We start from the raw sequence: 24,020 nt of genomic DNA, 5'->3' as shown, positions 1-24,020 counted from the left end.
CATTGCTGCGGGCGGCTCTACTGGCCGTAGAGCCATTCGGCCCGGCCGGTCTCTGCTGGCCCAGCTCATCCCGGTTTCCTGCATTCAGCCCTCATCTGTCCAAGCACTGCCTACCCCTCCACGCGCATGTCCGAGTGCTTCCTAAAGAGCCCCTTCTCCGGCTTCACTGGCATTCCGTTCACTAGCAAGCAGCATAATTCTCCCAGGCCAGTTACTGCTGCCCTTCTCCGTTTTCTGATTCAATAACTCCTGCACTGTTATTTTTTGCCCAGTAGCATAGTGGTTGGCACGATGGTTTACAGTACAGGCGACCCAGGTTCAATTCCTGCCGCTGCCCGTAAGGAGTTTGTACGTTCTCCCTGTGACCCCGTGGGTTTTCTCCTCCCACAGACCAACTGGTAGGTTAGTCCGTGTAAATTGTCCCATGTTCACGCTAGGGTTAAATCGGAGGATTGCTGGCTGATGTACCTCGAAGGGCCTGTTCTGCATTTTAATAAGTGAATTATTAATAAATTACAGTAAATAAATTTCAAATTCATCTTCACAGCCTGCATTGCAAATGGTACAGTGATCTGATTGCTATTTGGCATTGGGGAGGTTCACTCCACTAACTCTGCCGTTAAAATAATTAAAAATAAAAAAAAAATAAAAAAAGAAGCTTCAGGTAATGACTGGCTAAACCTGATCCCATGCTCAGACAAGCACCTATTTGTTATGTAAAGCGTGCAGACTCTGAACTGAGTCTTGTCTGGGACAATCTAATCAGAGCAAGTGAATGTGGACACAAGGAGCTTCAGGTAATGACCGGCTAAACCTGATCCCATGCTCAGACAAGCACCTATTTGTTATGTAAAGCATGCAGACTCTGAACTGAGTCTTGTCTGGGACAATCTAATCAGAGCAAGTGAATGTGGACACAAGGAGCTTCAGGTAATGACCGGCTAAACCTGAGACCATTCCCAAGATGAGCAGCTACTTATTATGTAAAACGCCAGACCTACAAAAGAAGCAGCAATCTGTAATCTCGTTAGACTCTGTCTGGGTCACCTCATTTAACTGGTTTGGACCAGTCAGAGTTGAAAGAGAAATACACAAGGCAAAGGTGGGCAGAACCATGAAACGACATTGGTTGTAGCCCTGTACAATGACCAGTAAGAAAGCGACCAGGTAGGTCAGGTGACCTCGAGCCAATGGGATGGAGATTCACCAGTTCAACTGAAGAGGAAGACTATAAGAGTCAGCAGCTCTCCAGCAACCAAAGACCAACCATCGCAGAGGAGGAGACCCCACGGGCACGTGGAGATCATAACCATGAGGAACGCCTGGCCAGTGTAGACCCCTTTCCTGGGTAATTCTTTTTCTTTTCATTCACTTTCCATGGAAGGTCAGGGATTCTGGTTGGTGTACACACAGTAAGTTAGTTTATGAACCCATGCGCTTTTTAGTTGCGATAATAAAAGTTACTTGTTGGTAAATATAGATTCTCCATGCCTCACCGATCATTATTACAAGGGGTAATTCTTGTAACATAAATTGGCATCCCTGGGTGGGTTTGAGGATAAATTTCTTCATTCACTGGGAGACTAGAGTCGGACTGCATGGGTGAGGTACAGAGATCTGGGACTGGGTAGTTCAGTGGTTACTAACCCAGGATGAAGAATTCAGGACGTTCTGCAAGTCCAAAGGTCTTGGATTGTTTTGATTGGAGGGGTTATCTCCAGAAATATGTGTTGAAGAAGTGGCCACAATATGAGGAGTTTGCCGGTCATCAGGCTGTGAAGAGAAAACTGCTGGGGATGCCCTTCAGAAAATCGCCTTTGGGCAGGAAGTTTAAACAATTACAAAAACCAGTAGCAGTTGGCTGTTTAATTGAGGATATGATAGAATTATAACAGAAAGCTAAGGCAGAATAGCACGGATCAGAAATGGAATATGAATATCAACATAAAGCAGAAGCCGAGCGAGATACGTTTTGTCAGGTGTCAGACCTTTGATTTGAAGAATGGTGTCAACTCTTGAGCAACATTTATATTGTTGAGAGAAACCAAGGCCGTGACTTCTGTCAAATTGCTGTCACCGGTCACACACACTGAGTGGGAGCAAACCATTCTCCTAAACAGTGTGATTCCAAGTGGAGCCCTTCTCATAAGCAGAGCAGGCCTGGTGGCCTAATTCTGGTCCCATGTCTTATTGTCCTGTGGTCATTTGAACAAACCCCTACAGATCCATGCTGGACGCTGACGTCCGATTGTGAAACTGCTGACCAGAGTGACTGCGGGTGAGGTGTTCAGACACGTCCCTCTCGATTGAAACCTTCAGGAAGGATGTGGAGGCTTTAGAGAGGGTGCAGAGGAGATTTACCAGGTTGCTGCCTGGATTAGAGAGCATGTCTTATGAGGAGAGGATGAGGGAGCTAGGGGTTTTCCCCTTGAAGCGAAGAGGTGATCAAGATGATAAAAGGCATAGATCAAGTAGACAGCTAGAGACTTTTTTCCAGGGAGAAATGGCTAATATGGGGGTGGGCTTAAGTATAAGGGGGGGGGAATGCCAGGGGTAAGTTTATGACACAGAGAGTGGTGGGTGTGTGGAACACACTGCCGGGGTGGTGATAGAGGTAGACACATAGAACAATACAGCACAGTACAGGCCCTTCGGCACACAATGTTGTGCCAACCCTTAAACCCTGCCTCCCATATAACCCCCCATTTTAAATTCCTCCATATACCTGTCTAGTAGTTTCTTAAATTTCACTAGTGTATCTGCCTCCACCACAGACTCAGGCAGTGCATTCCACTCACCAACACATTAAGGACAGTAGAGAAGCTCTTAAATAGGTACATTGATGATAGAAAAATGGAGGGCTATGTGGGAGGGAACAGGCAGATTGATCTTGGAGTAGGTCAAAATGTCGGCACGATATTGTGGGCTAAGCGACCTGTAATGTGCTGTACAGTTCTACTTTCGAAGTTGATTGATAACTATACCTGGAACCTACGAATATGCCAGGCAATGATAAAGCCAGAGAGCAAAAGTGCATAGCAAAGGTTTTCTTTCGCTCTTTAATAAACATTTACACACATTTTTGTACATGTTACATTTGAACAACAACCGGACTGTACTGGTGAGTTAACAAACACCATGAGACACTACTCTGTTCTATAATTCCATATAAAAGTAGAAACATATAATAAAACAACTTCCTTCCAAGTATTCCTGGTTCATCTAAGACAAAGTTTGTTGGAATATATACTCAGTGGCCACTTTATTAGGTACCCCTGTACACCTGCTTGTTAATGCAAATATCTAATCAACCAATCATGTGGCAGCAACTCAATGCAGACATGGTCAAGAGGCTCGGTTGTTGTTCAGACAAAACATCAGGATGGGGAAGAAATGTGATCTAAGCGACTTGGACCGTGGAATGATTGTTGGTGCCAGATGGGGTGGAATGAGTATGTCAGAAACTGCTGATCTCCTGGGATTTTCATGCACATCAGTGTCTAGAGTTTGCAGAGAATGGAGCAACAAACAAAAACAGTGAGCAACAGTTCTGTGGGTGAAAAAACACCTTGTTAATGAGAGAGGTCAGAGGAGAATGGCCAGACTGGTTCAAGCTGACAGGAAGGTGACAGTAACTCAAATAATCACATTACAACAGTGGTGTGCAGAAGAGCTTCTCTGACACACAACATGCTGAACCTTGAAGTGAATGGGCTACAACAGCAGAAGACCATAATCATACACTCAGTGTCCACTTTATTAGAAACAGGAGGTACCTAATAAAGTGGCCATTGAGTATAAGTTACAATTCCAGTTACAATTCCAGTTATAATAGGAGAGGCTCTTAAAAAATAATGGCTCAGTCTACAATCATCAGCCTGTGTTCACATTCTCTTCGGGAAGATAAAGAGGTGAACTAGTTACTGCTTGAGACAACCAGTACTGTAATTACCAGAAAAAAATAACTCTCTCCAATTTCTTCCTCTGTTAACTAGTTAATGCATTTGTTTTCTGGCTAAAATAATTCAAGAAAGTTTAATGTCATTACATGTACACAGGTGTAAAGGAGAACGAAATAATTGTTTCTCTGATCCAAAGCAGCATAAAAAAACTCAAAAGATAAAGGACACAACAATAATAAAAACACAATAAATATAAATACATAAATAGCTTATATACATAGATTGCCCATAAAGTGACACTAGCCTGTATGTAAGATGACTGACAGGAAACAATAAAGTCGTGGTGGAGTTGTTGATCGGCCTTACTGCTTGGGGAAAGTTTTTGAGTCTGGTGATCCTGGTATGGATGCTATATACCCACTGAGTCTCCCCCCTGGTAGGAGTGGGATTGGCAGTCAATGAGCAGAGTATGATGTGATTGGCCCTTTTTTGGCACCTTTCTGTCTATGTGCCCTCGATGGCGGGAATACTGGTGCTGGTGACGCACTGGGCGGTTTTGACGACCCAATGCGGAGCGTGCCTGTCCACCACGGTGCAGTTTCCATACCAGGCAGTGACGCACATGTTAGGATGCTCTACTGTGCATCTGTAGAATGATGTGAGGATAGATGTGCAAAGTCCAGCTCTCTTCAACCTCCTCAGAAACTAGAGGCATTGGTGAGCTTTCCTGACCGGGTAGGATGTGTCTGGGACAATGAGAGGTTGTTTGTGATGTGTTCTCCTAGGAGTTTGAAACTGCTCACAGTTTCCACTGCTCAGCGGCCAACTTAAAGAAGGGTGTGTGTGAGTGATGTGAGTTCTTCTGAAGTCGATAAGCATCTTGTTGACATTAAGGAAGAAGTTATATGTCTGGCACCAGGCCACAAGCTCTTCCACCTCGTCTCTGTAGGGCGTTTCATCTCTGTTGGTGATGATCCCCACCACTGTGTGTCATCAGTGATTACTTGGGTGTTTGGCCGTGCGGTCTGTGTGAGCAATGGGCTCAGCACACAGTCCTGGGGGGCACCTGTGTTGAGGATGATGGGGAGGGGGGAGCAGTTGTGCAACCTGACTACCTGAAGCCTGTTCGTTAGGAAGTTGTACAGGAGTGCGTTTAGACCAAGACTGAGGAATAGAAGTTTGTTCTCCAAGTTCTGTGGGACAATGGTGTTGAATGCCAAACTGAAATCCAGAAACAGTTTTCTGACAAAAGTGTCCTTGTATTCTAGGTGTGTCAGGGCCAGGTGCATGACAGATGCTATGGAATCTGTCGTAGAGCGTTACTGCTGGTAAGCGTATTGGTAAGTGTCCAATGTGGCAGGAATGAAGTTTTTCATATGTGCCATTACCAGCCGTTCAACTTACTTCACAATGATTGGCATCAGTGCCACTGGGCAGTAGTCATTTTGTTCTGAAGGTGTAGAGTTTTTGGTACAGGGATAATGGTGGCTGATTTGAAGCCTGTGGGGACAGAAGCCTGGATGAGTGAAGTGTTGGAGATGTCTGTGAGCTGGTGTGCACAGCCCCGGGTTCTCAGCCTGGGACTTTGCTGGTCTGGCCGCTGTATGGAGGGTTGACTCTCTGCAGAGTCCTTCTCATGCGGGCTGCTGTTACAGACCGTGGCTGCTCACCTGGGGGGGGGGGGGCAGCTTTTGCGGTTGCTTGCCTCAAAGGGTGCATAAAAATTGTTTACATTGTTGGGGAGGGAGGTGTCGCAGGTACAGTCGACCCTGTTTTTCCTTGCGTAGACAGGAGTTCCTGAATTCTTTATGGATGGGTGGCCTTTGCCCTCTTGATGCCTAAGATGAAGTTTCTCATCTAGGCATCAAAGCACATTGCATCATGTCTTTTCTTTTAAGAAGCAGAAAAGACTGGAAGTACTCAATAGATCAGGCAGACTGTGAAGACAGAGAGACAGAGAGAGAGTTAATATTTCATGTTGATAACCTTTCATCTGATGAAAAGTTGTCTCTCCCCTCTCCACAGATGCTGGCTGGCCTGCTGAACATTTCCAGCAGTTTTTATTTTATTTCAGATTTCCATTTTTTTTTATTTTCTCTCTTCCTCTAAAGATTAATTCTGCACGGAAAGCTATTTTGTTTCAGTGACTAAAGCAGTGGCCTGTGGCCTGGAAGCCCTAGATAAACATAATTTGGGAGCTGGGATTGCCATTTCGAGAGGAATAAAATGGAGGGATTATGATAGTTAAAGGAGAGAATGCAGGAATGGACAAATAAATGACATTCCAGGTTCGGCTGTTCCTTTAGCAGTTTCCATCGATGAATTTGAAGAGTTCGGCCTTCTTCTACAGACATCAAGGCAACTCAAGCCGTTGGGTCCCTCAGAAGTCCGGAGACCAAATTTTTGGAGTATTGTGTGCAGATCTGGTCGTCTACCTGCAGGCAAAGTATCAATAAGATTGAATGAGTACTGAGAAAATTTACAAGGATTTTGCTGGGACTTGAGAACGTATAGGGAAAGGTTGAATAGATTAGGACTTTTCTCCTTGGAGTGCAGGAGAATGAGGAGGGTAAACGCAAACACGCTTTTTCTGCTGAGGTTGAGTGAGACTACAACTAGAGGTCCTAGGTTAGGGGTAAAAAGTAAAATATATAAGGGGAAGTTCTTTACTCAGAAGGCAGAAAGAGTGTGGAATGAGCTGCCAGAATCAGCTGCTGGATATGGGCTCGATTGCAACATTTAAGAGAAGTTTGGATAAGTACAGAGGTATGAAGGTGTGGATCGATGGCACTGTGCAGAGGTAGAGTTCAGCACAGGCTAGTACTAAATGGGTCTAACGCTCTATGACACTAGGCTACACACTGAGTTTCCCTCACCCTGCTTTATTCTCCTCAACGACATTCTCCCACGGGCAGATGACCTCCTTGGTCGAGTCTTTTCCACTATGCTGACTGTCCTCATTCTCCTCCTCGGAGTCGATGGGGTAAATTCTGCACTCAGATGGGATGTCGACTTTGATTTGGAAAAAGCTGAGGGAGGAGAAAGCAGAAACAACGAACACTTGAAGACCTCGGAGTACTTTACCCTTCAGTCCTGTTGGTTACCATCTCCTTTTCAACTTCTCTCTCTGCCCACCTCCATAAAGGCTGGTTCTTACCATAGAACAGGTTCAGAGAACCAAGTCCTGTCAGTTTTGAGTCCCTTATCTGAAAAAGGATGTGCTGGCATTGGAGAGGGTCCAGAGGAGGTTCATGAGAATGATCCTGGCAATAAAAGGGTTAATATATGAGAAGCATTTAGAAGAATGGGGGGAAGCTCACTGAAACCTATTGAACTTTGAAGGACCTAGATAGAGTGGACATGAAGATACTGTGGGGGTGTTTAGGAGCATAGGGCACAACCTCAGAATACAAGGACTTCCCTTCAGAATCAAGATGAGGAAAAATATTTTTCGTTAGAGGGTGGTGAATCCGTGGAATTCATTGCCACAGACGGCTGTGGAGGCCAAGTCATCGGGTATATTTAAGGCAGAGGCTGATAAGTTCTTGATGAGCAATGTCAAAGGTTACGGGGAAAATGGGGTTAAGAGGGAAAATAAATCAGCCGTGATTGAATGGCGAAGCAGACTTCATGGGCAAGTGGCCCAATTCTACTCTACATCTTATGGTCTTATTGTCTATCTGGCAGCTCGCGCTGGGGCTATACGGCGTTGAGGTGCGGCCCCTGGGTGGTGGATGGGGGATCCCTCGTGTGAGGGGTGCACCGGATAATATGGAAGAAGGTGCCGCGAACCAACATAGCCTAGGAGAAGGAACTCCGATTCCAAACCCGGGTAGATAGGACTCGTTAGCCTTGAATGGCAGCCTATCTAGGAGAGGGTAAACTCTGATTTCAAACCCGGGCAGGTGGAGCTCATTAGCATGGAAATGCCATTGTTAGCATGGAAATGCCATCGCATGGGGAAGGTGACCCCGACAGAAAACCCCTGGTCTTCCAGGTTGGGGGTTGTGCAATGGGCTAACAACCCGTTCACGTAAAACAAGCAATTGTTACAGAAACCGTCAACAGATTGTCAACCACTAACCCAGATCTGGGGAAAAGCAGGGCCCCATTCAGGAGGCTGATGACGCGCTGCAACCAAACCCGTCAGGAAGCTGCAGGGCTGACAACCCTCCTTCACCCGAGGAAAACCATAATGGAGGCTCCAAAGCTGCTCTCACAGAAGAAATCTATCCTAATCGGAACATAGAATGTGAGATCGCTTTGGGAGACAGGTAGGTGCGCACAGGCAGTGAAGGAAATGAACCGATACCACCTCACACTCCTGGGCATGTGCGAAGCAAGGTGGAATACTTTTGTTGAGACCAAACTGCAGACGGGAGAAACTCTGCTCTATTCAGGCAAAGAAAAAGAGGAAGACCCGCATGAGGCTGGTGTGGCCCTGATGTTGTCTAAAGAAGCAGCCAGAAGTTTGATAGAATGGGAACCAGTGTCTGACCATATCATCACAGCCAGGTTCGAGTCCAGATTCCAGAAGGTATCCATTATCCTGTGCTACGCCCCAACTAACAACGCAGAGGAAGAAGAAAAAGTTCTCTTCTACACCCAGCTTCAAGCAGTAGTTGGAAAGGTACCTAAGCAAGATATGTTGATCGTCATGGGAGATCTGAATGCCAAAGTAGGCAGCGATAACACTGGCAGGGAGAGAGAGATGGGCCAGAATGGTTTGGGGAATATGAATGAAAATGGAGAACTCTTCACCGACTTCTGTGCCTTCAACGAACTGACCATTGGAGGTACCCTCTTTCCCCACTGACGCTGCCACAAGATAACCTGGGTCTCGCCTGACCATCAAACAGAGAACCAGATTGATCACGTCATAGTCTGCCAGCGCTAGAGAAGTTCATTGCAAGATGTGAGAGCCAAAAGAGGAGCAGATATTGGATCTGACCACCATTTGGTTGTTGCAAAGCTGAAGATGAAGCTGTCAGCCAAGAAGAAGCAACAGAACACGCGAATAAAGTTTGATGTTAGAAAACTACAGACGGAAGAGAACAAGAAAGATTTCCACTTTGTCTTGCAAAACCGCTTTGGGGCTCTTCAAATAGAGGAACAAGATAAGAGAACAGCGGAACACACTTGGATTACCTTCAAGCAGGCCACTGTAGGAGCCTGTGAAGAAGTACTGGGAAGACCACCAGTCAACAGTAAACCTTGGATCAGGGACGAGACATGGCAGAAGGTGGAGGAGAGGAAAAAGCTCAAACAGGAGTTGAATTAGGCCAGAACCCGGCAACAGAAACAAATCACTACCAACAGGTACAGCGTGATGACCAAGGAGGTGAAGAAACAGCTCAGAAAGGACAAGAGGTCATACTTCAGTGAAATAGCAGAGCAAGCAGAAACAGTGGCCAGTAAAGGGGACCTCAAGGCACTCTACATGACAACTAAACTTTTGAGAGGGAAGAAAAGCAATTTCAACAGACCTGTTAAGAGACAAGACAGGCCATCTGCTCACTTCGGTTGAAGATCAGCTGGCGAGATGGAAGGAACACTTCCAGGAAGTATTGAATGGACCACCACCACAGAACCCATCTGACCTGGAGCCTGGAGACCCACTCAACATCAATATAGGTGAAATCACCAAGCAAGAAATTCGAAAAGCTCTGAAAAGCCTGAAGAACGGCAAGGCTGCTGGAGAAGACAACATTCCTGCAGAAGCATTGAAAGAGGGTGGAGAGGTTATGGTGGACCATTTGCATATACTGCTGAATTTGATATGGAGAACAGGAGAGATCCCATCAGATTGGAAGAAGGGCCTCTTTGTGAAGCTGCCAAAATCTGGAGATCTTTCACTGTGTGGCAAGTGGAGGGGGATCACCTTGTTGTCCATTCCTAGCAAAGTTCTCACCAGGGTCATCTTGGAGCGGATCAAAGACGCCATCGACCAGAGACTTAGAGATGAGCTGGCAGGGTTCAGGAAAGAGAGATCATGCATTGACCAGATAGCTACACTTAGAGTCATTGTGAAGCAGACAATAGAATGGCAAACTCCACTATATGTGTGTTTTATTGATTTTGAGAAGGCATTTGACAGCCTGGACAGAAAGTCAATGTGGAGCATCTTACGACACTATGGTGTACCGGAAGAGATGGTGACTATCATCAAGCAGCTTTATGATGGCTTCTCATGCAGGGTCATCCACGATGGGAGACTGTCCGAAGAGTTCCTGGTCACTACTGGAGTCAGACAGAGATGCCTGCTGTCACCTCTACTTTTTCTTGTGATACTCGACTGGGCTAAAAGAACAGCCTATGCTGGCTCAGAGAGAGGCATCCAGTGGATGTTAACGGGGAAATTGGAAGACCTGGCATTTGCAGATGATCTCGCTCTTCTCTCACACCGGCTTCAAGATATGCAGAAGAAAGTAGATTCCTTGGGAGAGACCTCACAGCAAGTAGGCCTTAAGATCAGTCAGGAGAAGACCAAAGTTCTACGCATTAATAACAAACAAGAGAAGCCATTACGGATGAAGGACAAATAGTTGAAGATGTAGACAAATTCACCTACCTCAGAAGCAAAATCAGTAAATCAGGAGGTACAGATGAGGACATCAGAGCTAGGATCGGAAAAGCCCAACATGCCTTCACATCCCTGCGACCTGTTTGGAGATCTACGGCCATCTCCGTTAAAACTAAGCTCCATATATTCAGCTCCAATGTGAAAGCCATCCTGCTATATGGATCCGAAACATGGAGAATCACTAACACCAGCTGCAACAAGATCCAGACCTTTCTCAACAAATGCCTCCAGCCGATCCTCCGCCTCAAGTGGTACGACAGAGTGTCAAACCTAGACCTATGGAAGAGAGCAAACCAAGAGCCCATTGTATTCCAGATAAGGAGGAGGAAGTGGAGATGGGTCAGCCACACCTTGAGGAAGAGCCAGTCGAATGTCACTCGACAATCACTCGAATGGAATCCACAAGGGAAGAGAAGAAGAGGTCGCCCAAAGCAAACCTGGAGGCGTAGGCTTTTGGATGAACTGAAAGCCGCCGGCCAAACTTGGGAGACTGCAAAAACATCTGCTAGAGATCGCAGGAAGTGGAGGACTTTTGTTGAGGCCCTGTGCTCCATAAGGAGCAAAAAGGATTAAAGTCTATCTGGCAACCGCCCTGCCAGAATGTCAGTATGAGACTACCCGCTCATGTCCAATTACACTTCATCCCAGTACCCACTGTAACCAATAACAAACCCACTTCCATACCCGATGCATCCCAGGTTTGGTGTGTTCAATTCTGGTTGCCTCATTATAGGAAGATTGTGGAAGCTTCAGGGAGGGCGCAGAGGAAATTTACCAGGATGCTGCCTGGATTAGAGAGCCTGTCTTATGAGGAAAGATTGAGAGAGTGAGGGTTTTTCTCTTTGAAACCCCTGCAAATTCACTCCGAACATCGCTACGTGATTCTGAAACCTCTGACCAGAGCACATTGTTTCATGCTTTACGATTTTTTCTTGTTTTTTGGGGATCCTACTGTGAAAAAAGGATCTTGTGATTCACAAATAAAATTTCTCAGTTGAATTGATCAAAATCCCTGGTTGCAATACTCATTTATGTGAACAAAGGGTTGGGGGTTGAATACTTTTACAAGGCACTGTACTGTGAGTGTGTTGGGGATCACTGGAGAGGGAGCTGGAGCACGGCAAAGCTCTGCACACTGCTCCCGGCAGATTTCATCTGTTATAATCGTTTTACGCTATGCACGGTAGCATAGCGGCCAGTGTAACTCCTTACAGCACTAGCCATAAGATCAAGGTTCAGTTCCTGCCACTGTCTGTAAGGAGTCTGTACGTTCTCCCCATCCCACATGGGTTTCCTCATTCATTCCAAAGACATACGGTTAGGCTCAGTGAGCTGTGGGCATGCTATATTGGCACCAGAAACATGGCATTGCTTGCAGCACACCCTCAGACAGTGTTGGCCATTTTTGCAAACGATTCATTTCACTGTGTGTTTCGATGTACATGTGACAAATAAAGCTAATCTTTATCTTTATGCTTCAGGGTATCAAAGTTAGTTGGTCTCTAAACTGAGCGGGTAAAGGGAATGGCATTTCTTACTTGGACACTCGCCTTGGCTTCTGCTTTGTCTGTTTCTCGTCACTGTTTAAAGGCTGGATCTTCCCATTGCTCAGCGAGATGCACGTTGGGGACAAGGTCGCAAACACCGGCGAGTTTGCACAACCCCGCTTCAGAAACCTACTGAAGGACAGCGTCATTTTGGATTTCGGAGAAGCTTTGGTTTCCGCGGACACAGGTCTCTGGTTACAGCTGTCGGGTTTGGACCCGAAGGACGACTCGATGCTTTCCGCCACCAAGGGTAACTGATTGGGAGCAGCGTTACTTGGCTCCCACCTGCCCTCCAGTGCTGGGTTAGTGTCTAAGGCAACACTGATGGGCGAGGAGCAGGCGGCACAGTTGGGCAGGGAGGCGTATCTGGGGGAGTAGAAGGAAAGGTCACCATTGCCGGGATCCATTGAGGAAAGGCTCGGTGAATGACATGATCCTGTATACACTGTCAGGTTGGGAACAGGAGCTGTGAATCTGCAGATCTGCATTACAAAAAAGAAACGAGATTAATGCAAGGGGAGAACAGATCAGTGAAAAACGGAACATCAATAACTTAAATTATTATTGTGTATGTTGTTGTGTTCCATGGCAGCATAGTGGTTAGCATGACGATAGATAGATAGAGAAATAAATAAACAAACATGTTTTTTATTATAATCCTGGGTTTTGGCACTGATACTTATCAAATCTCCCTCCTTCTCTTACACTTCAAGGAATAAAGTTGTAACCTATTCCCTAGAACTCAAAGAGCACCTAGGACACATAGAAAACATAGAAAATAGGTGCAGGAGTAGGCCATTCAGCCCTTTGAGCCTGCACTGCCATTCAGTATGATCATCCAACTCAGAACCCTGTACCTGCTTTCTCTCCATACCCCCGATCCCTTTAGCCACAAGGGCCATATCTAACTTCCTCTTAAATATAGCCAATGAACTGGCCTCAACTGTTTCCTGTGGCAGAGAATTCCACAGATTCACCACTCTCTGTGTGAAGAAGTTTTTCCTCATCTCGGTCCTAAAAGGCTTCCCCTTTATCCTTAAACTGTGACCCCTCGTTCTGGACTTCCCCAACATCGGAAACAATCTTCCTGCATCTAGCCTGTCCAATCCCTTTAGAATTTTATACGTTTCAATAAGATCCCCCCTCAATCTTCTAAATTCCAGTGACACCTTCAAAAGGCAATGCTTCAAAAAGCCGGTGTCCATCATCAAGGACCCCCATCACCCAGGACATGCCCCCCTCTCATTTCTACCATCAGGGAGCAGGCACAGGAGCCTGAAGGCAAGCACTCAATATTTTAGAAACAGTGTCTTCCCCTCCCATCAGATTCCTGAACAGACCATGAACCCGTGAACACTACGTCACGTTTCTGGCTCTCTTTTTGCGCTAATTAATCTCAACAGCAACCCGTCTTCAGATCTGAATGTGGATTGCAGGTTGAATTTGAAATTCAGCTCAGAACAATGGTCTTTCTGGAGCTGATCTCCTGAGATGTCTGCATGTGCATGAATTCAGCTAGAGAGACGATGGGGATTAATATTCAATTTGGGTTTCCGGAGTGTTGGAGGTGTTTGAAAATTATATATAATTCAAAGGAAGCATTGAAGATACATTGTATCTAAGAGTCGTCCTACTGTTAACTTGGATTTTGCATATAAAAATGTCATATAATATTGGGTCAGGCAGGCATCTTCTGCTGAGTGTGTGCCTGCTGCTTGTTTCGCTGAATAAAGATTTCTAAATCCACCGGCTTCAGTGTCTCTCCGGTGACTTGGTTCACGGTCACGACATTTTGGGCTCCTTCCTGCTTTCCGCAGGGGAGCACTGTGTCTGTGACTCGTGCCTCACCACCCATTCACCCTCCTCTGTCTCCTGGCACTTTGCTCTGCAGCCTCAGGAGGTGAGAATCTTCCTCCTTCACCTCGCCCCTCACCACCCTCCAATGAGCGGAACAGCCCAACCGGGTGAGGCAGAGTCTCCAGCCTCCTCCACTGATTCAATTACCCCAGTGTGGCCTCCTCTGTACGGGCAGGACCAGGGTACTCACAGAGCACCCACCGCTCTGGCTGTAACCCCTAGCTACTCCGGCCACACGTCATCTCAACTCCACTCCCCATTCCCACACCGGCCCGTCTGACCTTGGCCATTCCGCTCCTGGGTGAAGCCAAACTGAACAAATTGAGTGCCTCACACTCTAATTCGGTGCTTGACAACCTGATGGTGAATTCTGAATCAGAATCAGAACTAGTTTTATTATCACTCACATATGTCATCAAATTTGTTGTTTGTGCAAAGCAATGCATAAACTATGCTGCGATGGTTATTCACAGTCCAGGCCCCGGGGGAGGGGCGTTTTTAGTTAAGCTCAGCTTTCTAACACAGCAGCTGACTCTTCCTGGGGTCAAAAGAGTTATTTTTGAGTAAGTTAACCCCCAACCAATATTCCCAATACTCTTTATTCAGCTTTCTGTCACAAACAATAATGTCCTTGTTGGTCCTTTATTTAATCAAGGGAAAGCAACAGGGTCCTCTTCAGCTTAATTAAAAATGCATTCACCTGGCCTGATGAAAGTAGCTGAAAAAACATAACATGTGTGAGGTTTCCAAGTAGCAAAAATAACCCAGTATAAATGTTAGAGAGCAGTCAGACTTGTTAGGAATGGTCAAGGACAAACAAGAAGAATGACAGAAACTTGGGGTGACTAGAATCCATTCTTCTGCCTTTGATTTCTGTGACAGGTGACCTGTCTGTCTGCAACTCATTGGTATGTCATTTTAGCTGATAGGAATTGTACCTGTGCTTTAGAAATCCTTTGTGTTACTTGTAATTACTTGTAATTTGGAAATTTAATATAATATAGAAATCCTCTGTGAGCCTTAAACGTGTTTTAAGAATTTTATCTAAATTAAATAAATATCACTAAAAAAAAATGAACCGAGTTTAAATCACTTTGCTAGCTGGAAGTATCCTCTCCTTGGTAGGGAGGGCACACCCGGCACTCAAGTAGTGGGTATTGGCAGCTGAACCCGCCATGGAGGATAAAGAGGAGAATTATCTTGCCTTTGAAGAGTGAAGATACCCATAGCTATCTATATCAAAAGGGCTTATGATTTCGTTTGACATTAAACCAATTCCATCACAATGCAAAAAGAGAGCAAAATGGTGAGATAGTGTTCATGATCCGCTCAGAAATCTGATGGTGGAGGGGAAAAAGCTGTTCCTAAAACACTGAGTGAGTAGTGTTCAGGCTCCTGTACCTCCTCTCTGATGGTAACATCCTCACTGATAATGAGAGCCCTTAATGATGGATGCTGCCTTTTTGAGGTATTGCGTCAAAAACAATTGCAGGTAACCCTCACCTGATCCTCCCAGGTTATCTTACCCCCTCCCACCTGTTTCCAACTCCCACTAGCCCCCACCCCATCATCTCATTCCATTCCAAACCCCCCTCCCATCTGCCCATCCTCCCGACCTTACCTGGTTCAACTTCTTAGCCCTATTACATCCGATTTCAGAATCTGTACCCTCTTCTGTCTTCACTTATCTGCCTCCAACTCTGATTCCGATTCTGCTTTATTTATCACGTCCATTAAAATACACAGTGAAATGTGTCGTTTGTGTTAACAACCAACACAATCTAAGGGTGTGCTGGGGGCAGCCCGCAAGTGTTGGCACTAATTCTGACACCAACGCAGTGTGCCTACAATGCTCAGCAGCACAACACAGAACACAACATGCACTGAGCAACAAGAGCAAAATCAAACCCACACACTCACACACAATCACATGCACACACACACACTCACACACTCACATGCACACACACACACACACACACACTCACATACACTCACGCACACACAGACACACACACACACAATCACACACACACACACTCACATGCACACTCACACCCACACACTCACGCACACACAGACACACACACACAGACAGCCCTCAACTACAGGGTATCTCCATCTCCACCCTTCTCTATCCCACCTGCCTCAGTCTACCCCCGTTTCTCTCTCTCTGTATCTGTTTCTACACCAGCCGCTGTCGCTCAGCACCACCCCTCCTTACCTGCCTGGTTCTGTCAGCCTGTCATCTCCCTCTGCACGCTTGCGTGCGTGCGCACACACACACACACACACACACACACACGCACACACACACACACACACACACACACACACACACACACACACACACACACACACACACACACACACACACACACACACACACACACACACACACCCCTGGAACTGAAAAGTTTCCTGAGATTTTCAGGCTTGTTTTCAGTGGGCGGGAAGGTAATGAGAGAGGGACCCAGATTTTGGGTGGGACCATTAGAGGAGAATTGGAAAATGACTGGGGTGGTGACTGGGCACTTACTGTCTGAGAATGAGGGTAAGTGAGGTTGAGGAGGGAGGAGTGAAGAAAGTGGAGGACCGAGGAGAAAGTGAGTTCAAGGAGGGAGGATGAGTCACTCAAGGAGGGAGGGGGAGTGAGTGAGGTTGAGGAGGGTGAAGGAAGTTGAGGAGGGAGGGAAGAGTGAGGTTGAGGAGCAAGGGTGAGGGAGGCTGAGGAGGGAGGGGGTTGAGGAGGAAGGAGTAAGTGAGATTAGGAGAGAGGTGTGGGTTGAAGAGGAAGGAGGGAGGGAGGGTGAGGATTGAGGAGCAAGGAGTGAGGGAAGGAGGAAAGAGGGTGAGGAAGATTGAGGAGGGAGGATGAGTGAGTTTGAGGAGGGAAAGTAAGGGAGGTAGAGAGGGGAGAAGGGAGGAGTGAGTGAGATTGAGGAGGGAGGGTATGGAAGGTTGAGGAGGGAAAGTGAGTGAGAGTGGGGAGAGTGAATTTGAGGAGGAAGGAGTGAGTGTTGAGGATGGAGGAGGTTGAGGAGGAGGTGAGAATTCAGGAAGAAGTGAGAGTTGAGGAGGAAGGGGTGAGGGAAGTTGAGCGGGGAGGGTGCGAGATTGAGGAGGGAATGTGACGGAGGTTGAAAAGGGATTGTGTGAGATTGAGGAGGGGTGGGGTTGAAGAGAAAGAAGGGAGGGAGGCTGAGGTTGAAGGGTGAGGTAAGCTGAGGCGTGAGGGTGAAGGAGGTTGAGGAAGGAAGAGTGAGGGAGGTCGAGGGAGGGTGTGGAAGATTGAGGAGGAAGTAGTAAGGGAAGTTGAGGAGGGAGGGTGAGAGAAATTGAGGAATGTGAGGGAGGTTGAAGAGGGAGGAGTGATGTTGAGGAGGGGTGGGTTGAAGAGGAAGAAGTGAGGGAGATTGAGATTGGGGAGGAGTAAAAGAGGTTGAGGATGGAGGAAGGAGACAGTGAAGTTGAGGAGGGAGGTTGAAGTAGGGTGAGGGTTGAGGAGGAAGGACTGAGGGAGGTTGGGAAGAGTGAGGTAAGTTGAGGAGGGAGGGTGAGGAAGGTTGGGGAGGAGGTGAATTTCAAAGGTCAGGTTACTGAGAAGTGGGGCAGTTGAGAGGCAGCAGATAAAAGGAGGGAAGGTTGAGAGGAGGACTGTGCCTGGAGGGTGGGGTTGTTGAGGTGTGTTTCAGGAGGTTGGGTCAATAGAGGGAAGGAGGGGTGTGAGGAGGAGTGAGCCTGGGGATGGGGTTGTTGAGGTGTGTTTCAGGAGGTTGGGTCAATAGAGGGAAGGAGGGGTGTGAGGAGGAGTGAGCCTGGGGATGGGGTTGTTGAGGTGTGTTTCAGGAGGTTGGGTCAATAGAGGGAAGGAGGGGTGTGAGGAGGAGTGAGCCTGGGGATGGGGTTGTTGAGGTGTGTTTCAGGAGGTTGGGTCAATAGAGGGAAGGAGGGGTGTGAGGAGGAGTGAGCCTGGGGATGGGGTTGTTGAGGTGTGTTTCAGGAGGTTGGGTCAATAGAGGGAAGGAGGGGTGTGAGGAGGAGTGAGCCTGGGGATGGGGTTGTTGAGGTGTGTTTCAGGAGGTTGGGTCAATAGAGGGAAGGAGGGGTGTGAGGAGGAGTGAGCCTGGGGATGGGGTTGTTGAGGTGTGTTTCAGGAGGTTGGGTCAATAGAGGGAAGGAGGGGTGTGAGGAGGAGTGAGCCTGGGGATGGGGTTGTTGAGGTGTGTTTCAGGAGGTTGGGTCAATAGAGGGAAGGAGGGGTGTGAGGAGGAGTGAGCCTGGGGATGGGGTTGTTGAGGTGTGTTTCAGGAGGTTGGGTCAATAGAGGGAAGGAGGGGTGTGAGGAGGAGTGAGCCTGGGGATGGGGTTGTTGAGGTGTGTTTCAGGAGGTTGGGTCAATAGAGGGAAGGAGGGGTGTGAGGAGGAGTGAGCCTGGGGATGGGGTTGTTGAGGTGTGTTTCAGGAGGTTGGGTCAATAGAGGGAAGGAGGGGTGTGAGGAGGAGTGAGCCTGGGGATGGGGTTGTTGAGGTGTGTTTCAGGAGGTTTGGACAAGGGAGGTCGTGTGGCAACGTGAGGCCTTCTGAGGTTTTACCCTTGGTCATTCATGACAGCGAGTTGCAAAGCTTTCAATTCCAGCAACGATTCCGTTTACTTTGCTTTGCCTTGGGAAATGCTCAGGGACCACGGGTAACACCGCCCGGAGAGCTGTTGCTTCACAGCTTCAAGGACTTGGGTTGGATCCTGATCTCTGATGCTGACTGTGTGGAGTTTGCATGACCACGTTTTCTTTTCTCCAGTTTCTCCCACATTTGAAAGTCAGGTGGGTCGCTTGGTTAATTGACAGCCATGAAGTGCCCCTGGGGTGTAGGTGGGTGGTAGAATCTGGGGGGAGTTGTTGGAGCATCAGAGTTAAAATTGGCATGTCACAAAGGTATTGATACAGTTGTCATGGGGGATTTCAACATGCAGGTAGACTGGGAGAATCAGAATGGTACTGGACCCCAAGAAAGGGAGTTTGTGGAGTGCCTCCGAGATGGATTCTTAGAACAGCTTGTACTGGAACCTAACAGGGAGAAGGCAATTCTAGATTTAGTGTTGTGCAATGAACCAGATTTGATCAGGGACCTCGAGGTAAAGGAACCATTAGGAGGTAGTGACCATAATATGATATGTTTTAACCTACAATTTGAGAAGGAGAAGGGAAAATCGGATGTGTCATTATTACAGTTGAACAAAGGGAACTATGGAGCTATGAGGGAGGAGCTGGCCAAAGTTCAATGGAACAATACCCTAGCAGGAAAGACAGTGGAACAAAAATGGCAGGTATTTCTGGGAATAATGCAGAAGGTGCAGGATCGGTTCATTCCAAAGAGGAAGAAAGATCCTAAGGGGAGTAAGGGGCGGCCGTGGCTGAAGTAAAGGGCAGTATAAAAATAAAAGAGAATAAGTATAACATAGCAAAGATGAGCGGGAAACCAGAGGACTGGGAAGCTTTTAAAGAGCAACAGAAGATAACAAAAAAGGCAATACACCAAGAAAAAATGAGGTACGAAGGTAAACTAGCCAAGAATATAAAGGAGGATAGTAAAAGCTTCTTTAGGTATGTGAATAGCAAAAAAATAGTTAAGACCAAAATTGGGCCATTGAAGACAGAAACGGGTGAATTTATTATGGGGAACAAGGAAATGGCAGATGAGTTGAACAGGTACTTTGGATCTGTCTTCACTAGGGAAGACACAAACAATCTCCCAGATGTAATAGTGGGCAAAGGAACTAGGGTAAAGGATGAACTGAAGGAAATTTATATTAGGCAAAAAAAGGTGTTGGATAGACTGTTGAGTCTGAAGGCTGATAAGTCCCCGGGACCTGATGGTCTGCATCCCAGGGTACTTAAAGAGGTGGCTCTAGAAATCGTGGACGCATTGGTAATCATTTTCCAATGTTCTATAGATTCAGGAACAGTTCCTGCTGATTGGAGGGTGGCTAATGTTGTCCCACTTTTCAAGAAAGGAGGGAGAGAGAAAACAGGGAATTATAGACCGGTTAGCCTGACGTCAGTGGTGGGAAAGATGCTGGAGTCAATTATAAAAGAGGAAATTATGACACATTTGGATAGCAGTAGAAGGATCAGTCTGAGTCAGCATGGATTTATGAAAGGAAAATCATGCTTGACTAGTCCTCTAGAGTTTTTTGAGGATGTAACTATGAAAATGGACAAGGGAGAGGCAGTGGATGTAGTGTACCTGGACTTCCAGAAAGCTTTTGATAAAGTCCCACATAGGAGATTAGTGGGCAAAATTAGGGCACATGGTATTGGGGGCAGAGTACTGACATGGATTGAAAATTGGCTGGCTGACAGGAAACAAAGAGTAGCGATTAATGGGTCCCTTTCGGAATGGCAGGCTGTGACCAGTGGGGTACCGCAAGGTTCGGTGCTGGGACCACAGCTGTTTACAATATACATCAATGATTTAGATGAAGGGATTAAAAGTAACATTAGCAAATTTGCTGATGACACAAAACTGGGTGGCAGTGTGAAATGTCAGGAGGATGTTATGAGAACGCAGGGTGACTTGGACAGGTTGGGTGAGTGGGCAAATGTATGGCAGATGCAGCTTAATGTGATAAATGTGAGGTTATCCACTTTGGTGGCAAGAACAGGAAGGCAGATTACTATCTAAATGGAGTCAAGTTAGGAAAAGGGAAAGTACAACGAGATCTAGGTGTTCTTGTACATCAGTCAATGAAAGCAAGCATGCAGGTACAGCAGGCAGTGAAGAAAGCTAATGGCATGCTGGCTTTTATAACAAGAGGAATTGAGTATAGGAGTAAAGAGGTCCTTCTGCAGCTGTACAGGGCCCTGGTGAGACCCCACCTGGAGTATTGTGTGCAGTTTTGGTCTCCAAATTTGAGGAAGGACATTCTTGCTATTGAGGGAGTGCAGCGTAGGTTCACAAGGTTAATTCCAGGAATGGCGGGACTGTCATATGTTGAAAGATTGGAGCGACTGGGCTTGTATACACTGGGATTTAGAAGGATGAGAGGGGATCTGATTGAAACATATAAGATTATTAAGGGATTGGACACACTGGAGGCAGGAAGCATGTTCCCGCTGATGGGTGAGTCCAGAACTAGAGGCCACAGTTTAAGAATAAGGGGTAGGCCATTTAGAACAGAGATGCAGAAAAACTTTTTCACCCAGAGAGTGGTGGATATGGGGAATGCTCTGCCCCAGAAGGCAGTGGAGGCCAAGTCTCTGGATGCATTCAAGAGAGAGTTAGATAGAGCTCTTATAGATAGCGGGGTCAAGGGATATGGGGAGAGGGCAGGAACGGGGTACTGATTGTGTATGATCAGCCATGATCACAGTGAATGGCGGTGCTGGCTAGAAGGACCGAATGGCCTACTCCTGCACCTACTGTCTATTGTCTAACAGGTTACAGATGGGCTGAAGTGCCTGTGTTGTATTATTCTGTGTTCAAAATAAATGAAGGAATGGGATTAACTCGATTGTTTTGAGAGCCAGCATGGCAAAAGTGGTATTTACATTGTAAATACACTGGTATTTATGTATTTATTAATAAACATTTTAATCCCTATCTGTACTATAAACTTTATTTTTATATAAATCTTTGTTCTGTATAATTGTTGAATGTTTCTGTAGTTGCACGTCCCAACACACCACAGCAAATTCCTAATCCGTGTAAATGTAGAGGTGAATAAAGTAAGTGCTCGATGGGCCAAATGGCCTCAGATGTAATGAAAAGAGGGAAGTAATTTTGCAACCGTTAGAATTTCCCGTTTGCCTAAGATGCTTGTGAAAAATAATTTCTGCAGAGTTACTTCATGGCTTCCAAGAGGAGATTAGGGGTGTCCCTGGGCGACACACCACTTCACCCCAAGATCTTCCCACCTTCTCTCTTTCCTCTGTGACTTGGAGAGGGATCGCACTGGGTCACAACCGTGTTTGCCTGCTACGGAATGACACAAACACAGAGCAGAGAGCCCCAAGTACACGGCCGAGGCGATGAAGAGTGGATGTTCTGATGGGGGCAATGTTGAGGGAGGTTGAAAATGGGCAAAAGGGATGGAAAGTTTGAAAGAATGCAGAGAAAATTTACATGGATGTATCTAAGTTACAGGGAAAGGTTGAATAGGTTAGAACTTAATTCCCTGGTCCTAACCTAGGCAACCTGATCAGAATCAGGTTTGTTATCACCGAGATATGTTGTGAATTTCGTTGTTTCATTTTGTGAGGGGAAATTTGATAGAGGTATACAAATATGAGAGGTACATTTAGCAAGCGATCTTTTCTCCCTCGGATTGAGAGTGTCTGTCCAAATTTTTCTTAAATGTTTGAGGGCATTGGTTCTGATCACCTACCTGCCGGAAAGAGATCAATAGTATTGAAAGAGTACGGAGAAAAATTACAAGGACTTTGTAATTATAGGGAAAGGATGAACAGGTCAGGAGTTTATTCCCTGGAGCGTAGGAGAATGAGGGGAGATTGGACAGAAATATACTAAATTATGAGGGGTATAGACAAGGTAAATGCAAGCAGACTTTTTCCACTGAGGTTGGGTGGAATTAAAATAAGAAGTCGTAGGTTAACGGTGAAAGGTGAAATATTTAAGGGGAAGCTGAAGAGGAACTCCTTCACTCAGAGGGTGGTACAACCTGCCAGCAGAAGTGGCGGATGTGGGTTCAACTGCAAAATTTAAGAAAAGTTTTGATAAGTACATGGTTTAGAAGGCTATGGTCACTATCATGGTGTTTTAAGTTCGAACTGATGTTAACGAGGTGTGTCTGGAGTGGGAACTCTGTAGCCGACAGCAGAACGTGGCGCCGTGCAGAGACGATCAATGAGCCGATATTAGATGCTGCTCCAACAGGAGTTAGTGTGCTGGGTGCGGAGAGTAAAACCCATGCCTTAAGCTTCCCCACCCATTCAAAGCTTCAGCACGGACTGGATGGGCTGAGGGACTATTAAACATCTAACCTGATAATTGCCCCCCCTTGTCTTTCACCATTCCCATTTCCCTCTCTCACCTTCTCTCCTCACTGCCCATCTCCTCCCTCCCCTTTCTTCCATGACCTTCTGTCCTCTCCTATCAGATTCCCCCTTCTCCAGCCCTGTATCTCTTTCACCAATCAACTTCCCAGCTCTTTACTTCACCTTCCTCCCTCCCAGTTTCACCTACCACCTTGCACTTTTTCCTCCCCTCTACGCTAACCTCTTTATTTCCAGGCCTGATGAAGGGTCTCGGCCCGAAACGTTGACTGTTTACTCTTTTCCATAGATGCTGCCTGACCTGCTGAGTTCCTCCGGCATTTTGTGTGTGTTGCTCTGGATTCCCAGCACGTGGTAGTCTCGTGTTTGTGGGCTGAAGGACCTGTTTCTGTGCTGTCATCTTCTGTGACTTGATGCGTGATGGATGTGGTGGAAAGGTGGACACGACTGGAGTCAGACAATGTAATGCAAAAGCACCAGTGCCGGGAGTTGGCCCGAGCTCACCACACGATGCAAACGTACACCGGACACAACAGAAAAGACACAGAGTGGATGTGCAATGATCGACACAACTTTATTTGTTAAATGGAGATGAACTGGAGAGTGTCGCCGACAATCCACTGATCACAGGAGCTCTGGTTTGTGGAATTTAGATCTTAAAATGCAGACACGGCGCAGTTTGTATGGTGACAGTGCAACGATGGACACATCCCATGGTACTGGGAGATGATTACTTTCACAGACAACATCACAACAGGCTGTGTACTAGTTAGAGGGAGATTCACACTCACGGCTGGGATGTGCATTTACTTCTAACAGCGGGGAAGTGGGGGGTTTGGGACCTTGACAGGTCTGAAAGTAGGTGATGAATCCCACCCCCATCATTCTTCCTACAAGTGCACTTAGCCAAAGCCCAGTGGGCTCGGAATGCACCCACAGCTCACCCCACCCTCCCTCCCTCCCTCCCGTTGTGTGGGCCTCATGGTTACCCGTCACCAGCAGACTCACGGCAAATGAGATGCACCAGTCTAAAGCTGCCAGATCCTAACTTCAGAGCTTGCAGCAACTTCTCTAACCTCACAAATAACGGGAACACCACGCCGGACAGTGAAGGTGG

General features: G+C 46.7%; 1 protein-coding gene across 2 annotated transcripts in view; it reads right to left on the bottom strand.

The window, feature by feature from the left end:
* Positions 1 to 6,035: 6,035 nt before the first annotated feature.
* LOC140714787 (regulator of G-protein signaling 9-like) overlaps positions 6,036 to 24,020 on the bottom strand; it is an 87,690-nt gene continuing 69,705 nt past the window's right edge. The window contains exons 18-20 of one of the 2 annotated variants that reach the window (XM_073026358.1): positions 12,024 to 12,514; positions 6,779 to 6,931; positions 6,036 to 6,337 (exon numbers count right to left, since the gene is read on the bottom strand). In XM_073026358.1, coding sequence (XP_072882459.1) covers positions 6,334 to 6,337; positions 6,779 to 6,931; positions 12,024 to 12,514 — 648 coding nt within the window. In that variant the 3' untranslated portion in view covers positions 6,036 to 6,333. Of the gene's footprint in view, positions 6,338 to 6,774; positions 6,932 to 12,023; positions 12,515 to 24,020 lie in introns of those variants that run through there. The other variant, XM_073026359.1, reaches the window with a different exon arrangement.

The sequence above is a fragment of the Hemitrygon akajei genome, chromosome 22, assembly GCF_048418815.1.
Source record: "Hemitrygon akajei chromosome 22, sHemAka1.3, whole genome shotgun sequence".
Classification (NCBI taxonomy): domain Eukaryota; kingdom Metazoa; phylum Chordata; class Chondrichthyes; order Myliobatiformes; family Dasyatidae; genus Hemitrygon; species Hemitrygon akajei.
Note: the sequence above shows the minus strand (reverse complement) of the source record. Positions and strands in the feature narration are given on the sequence as shown.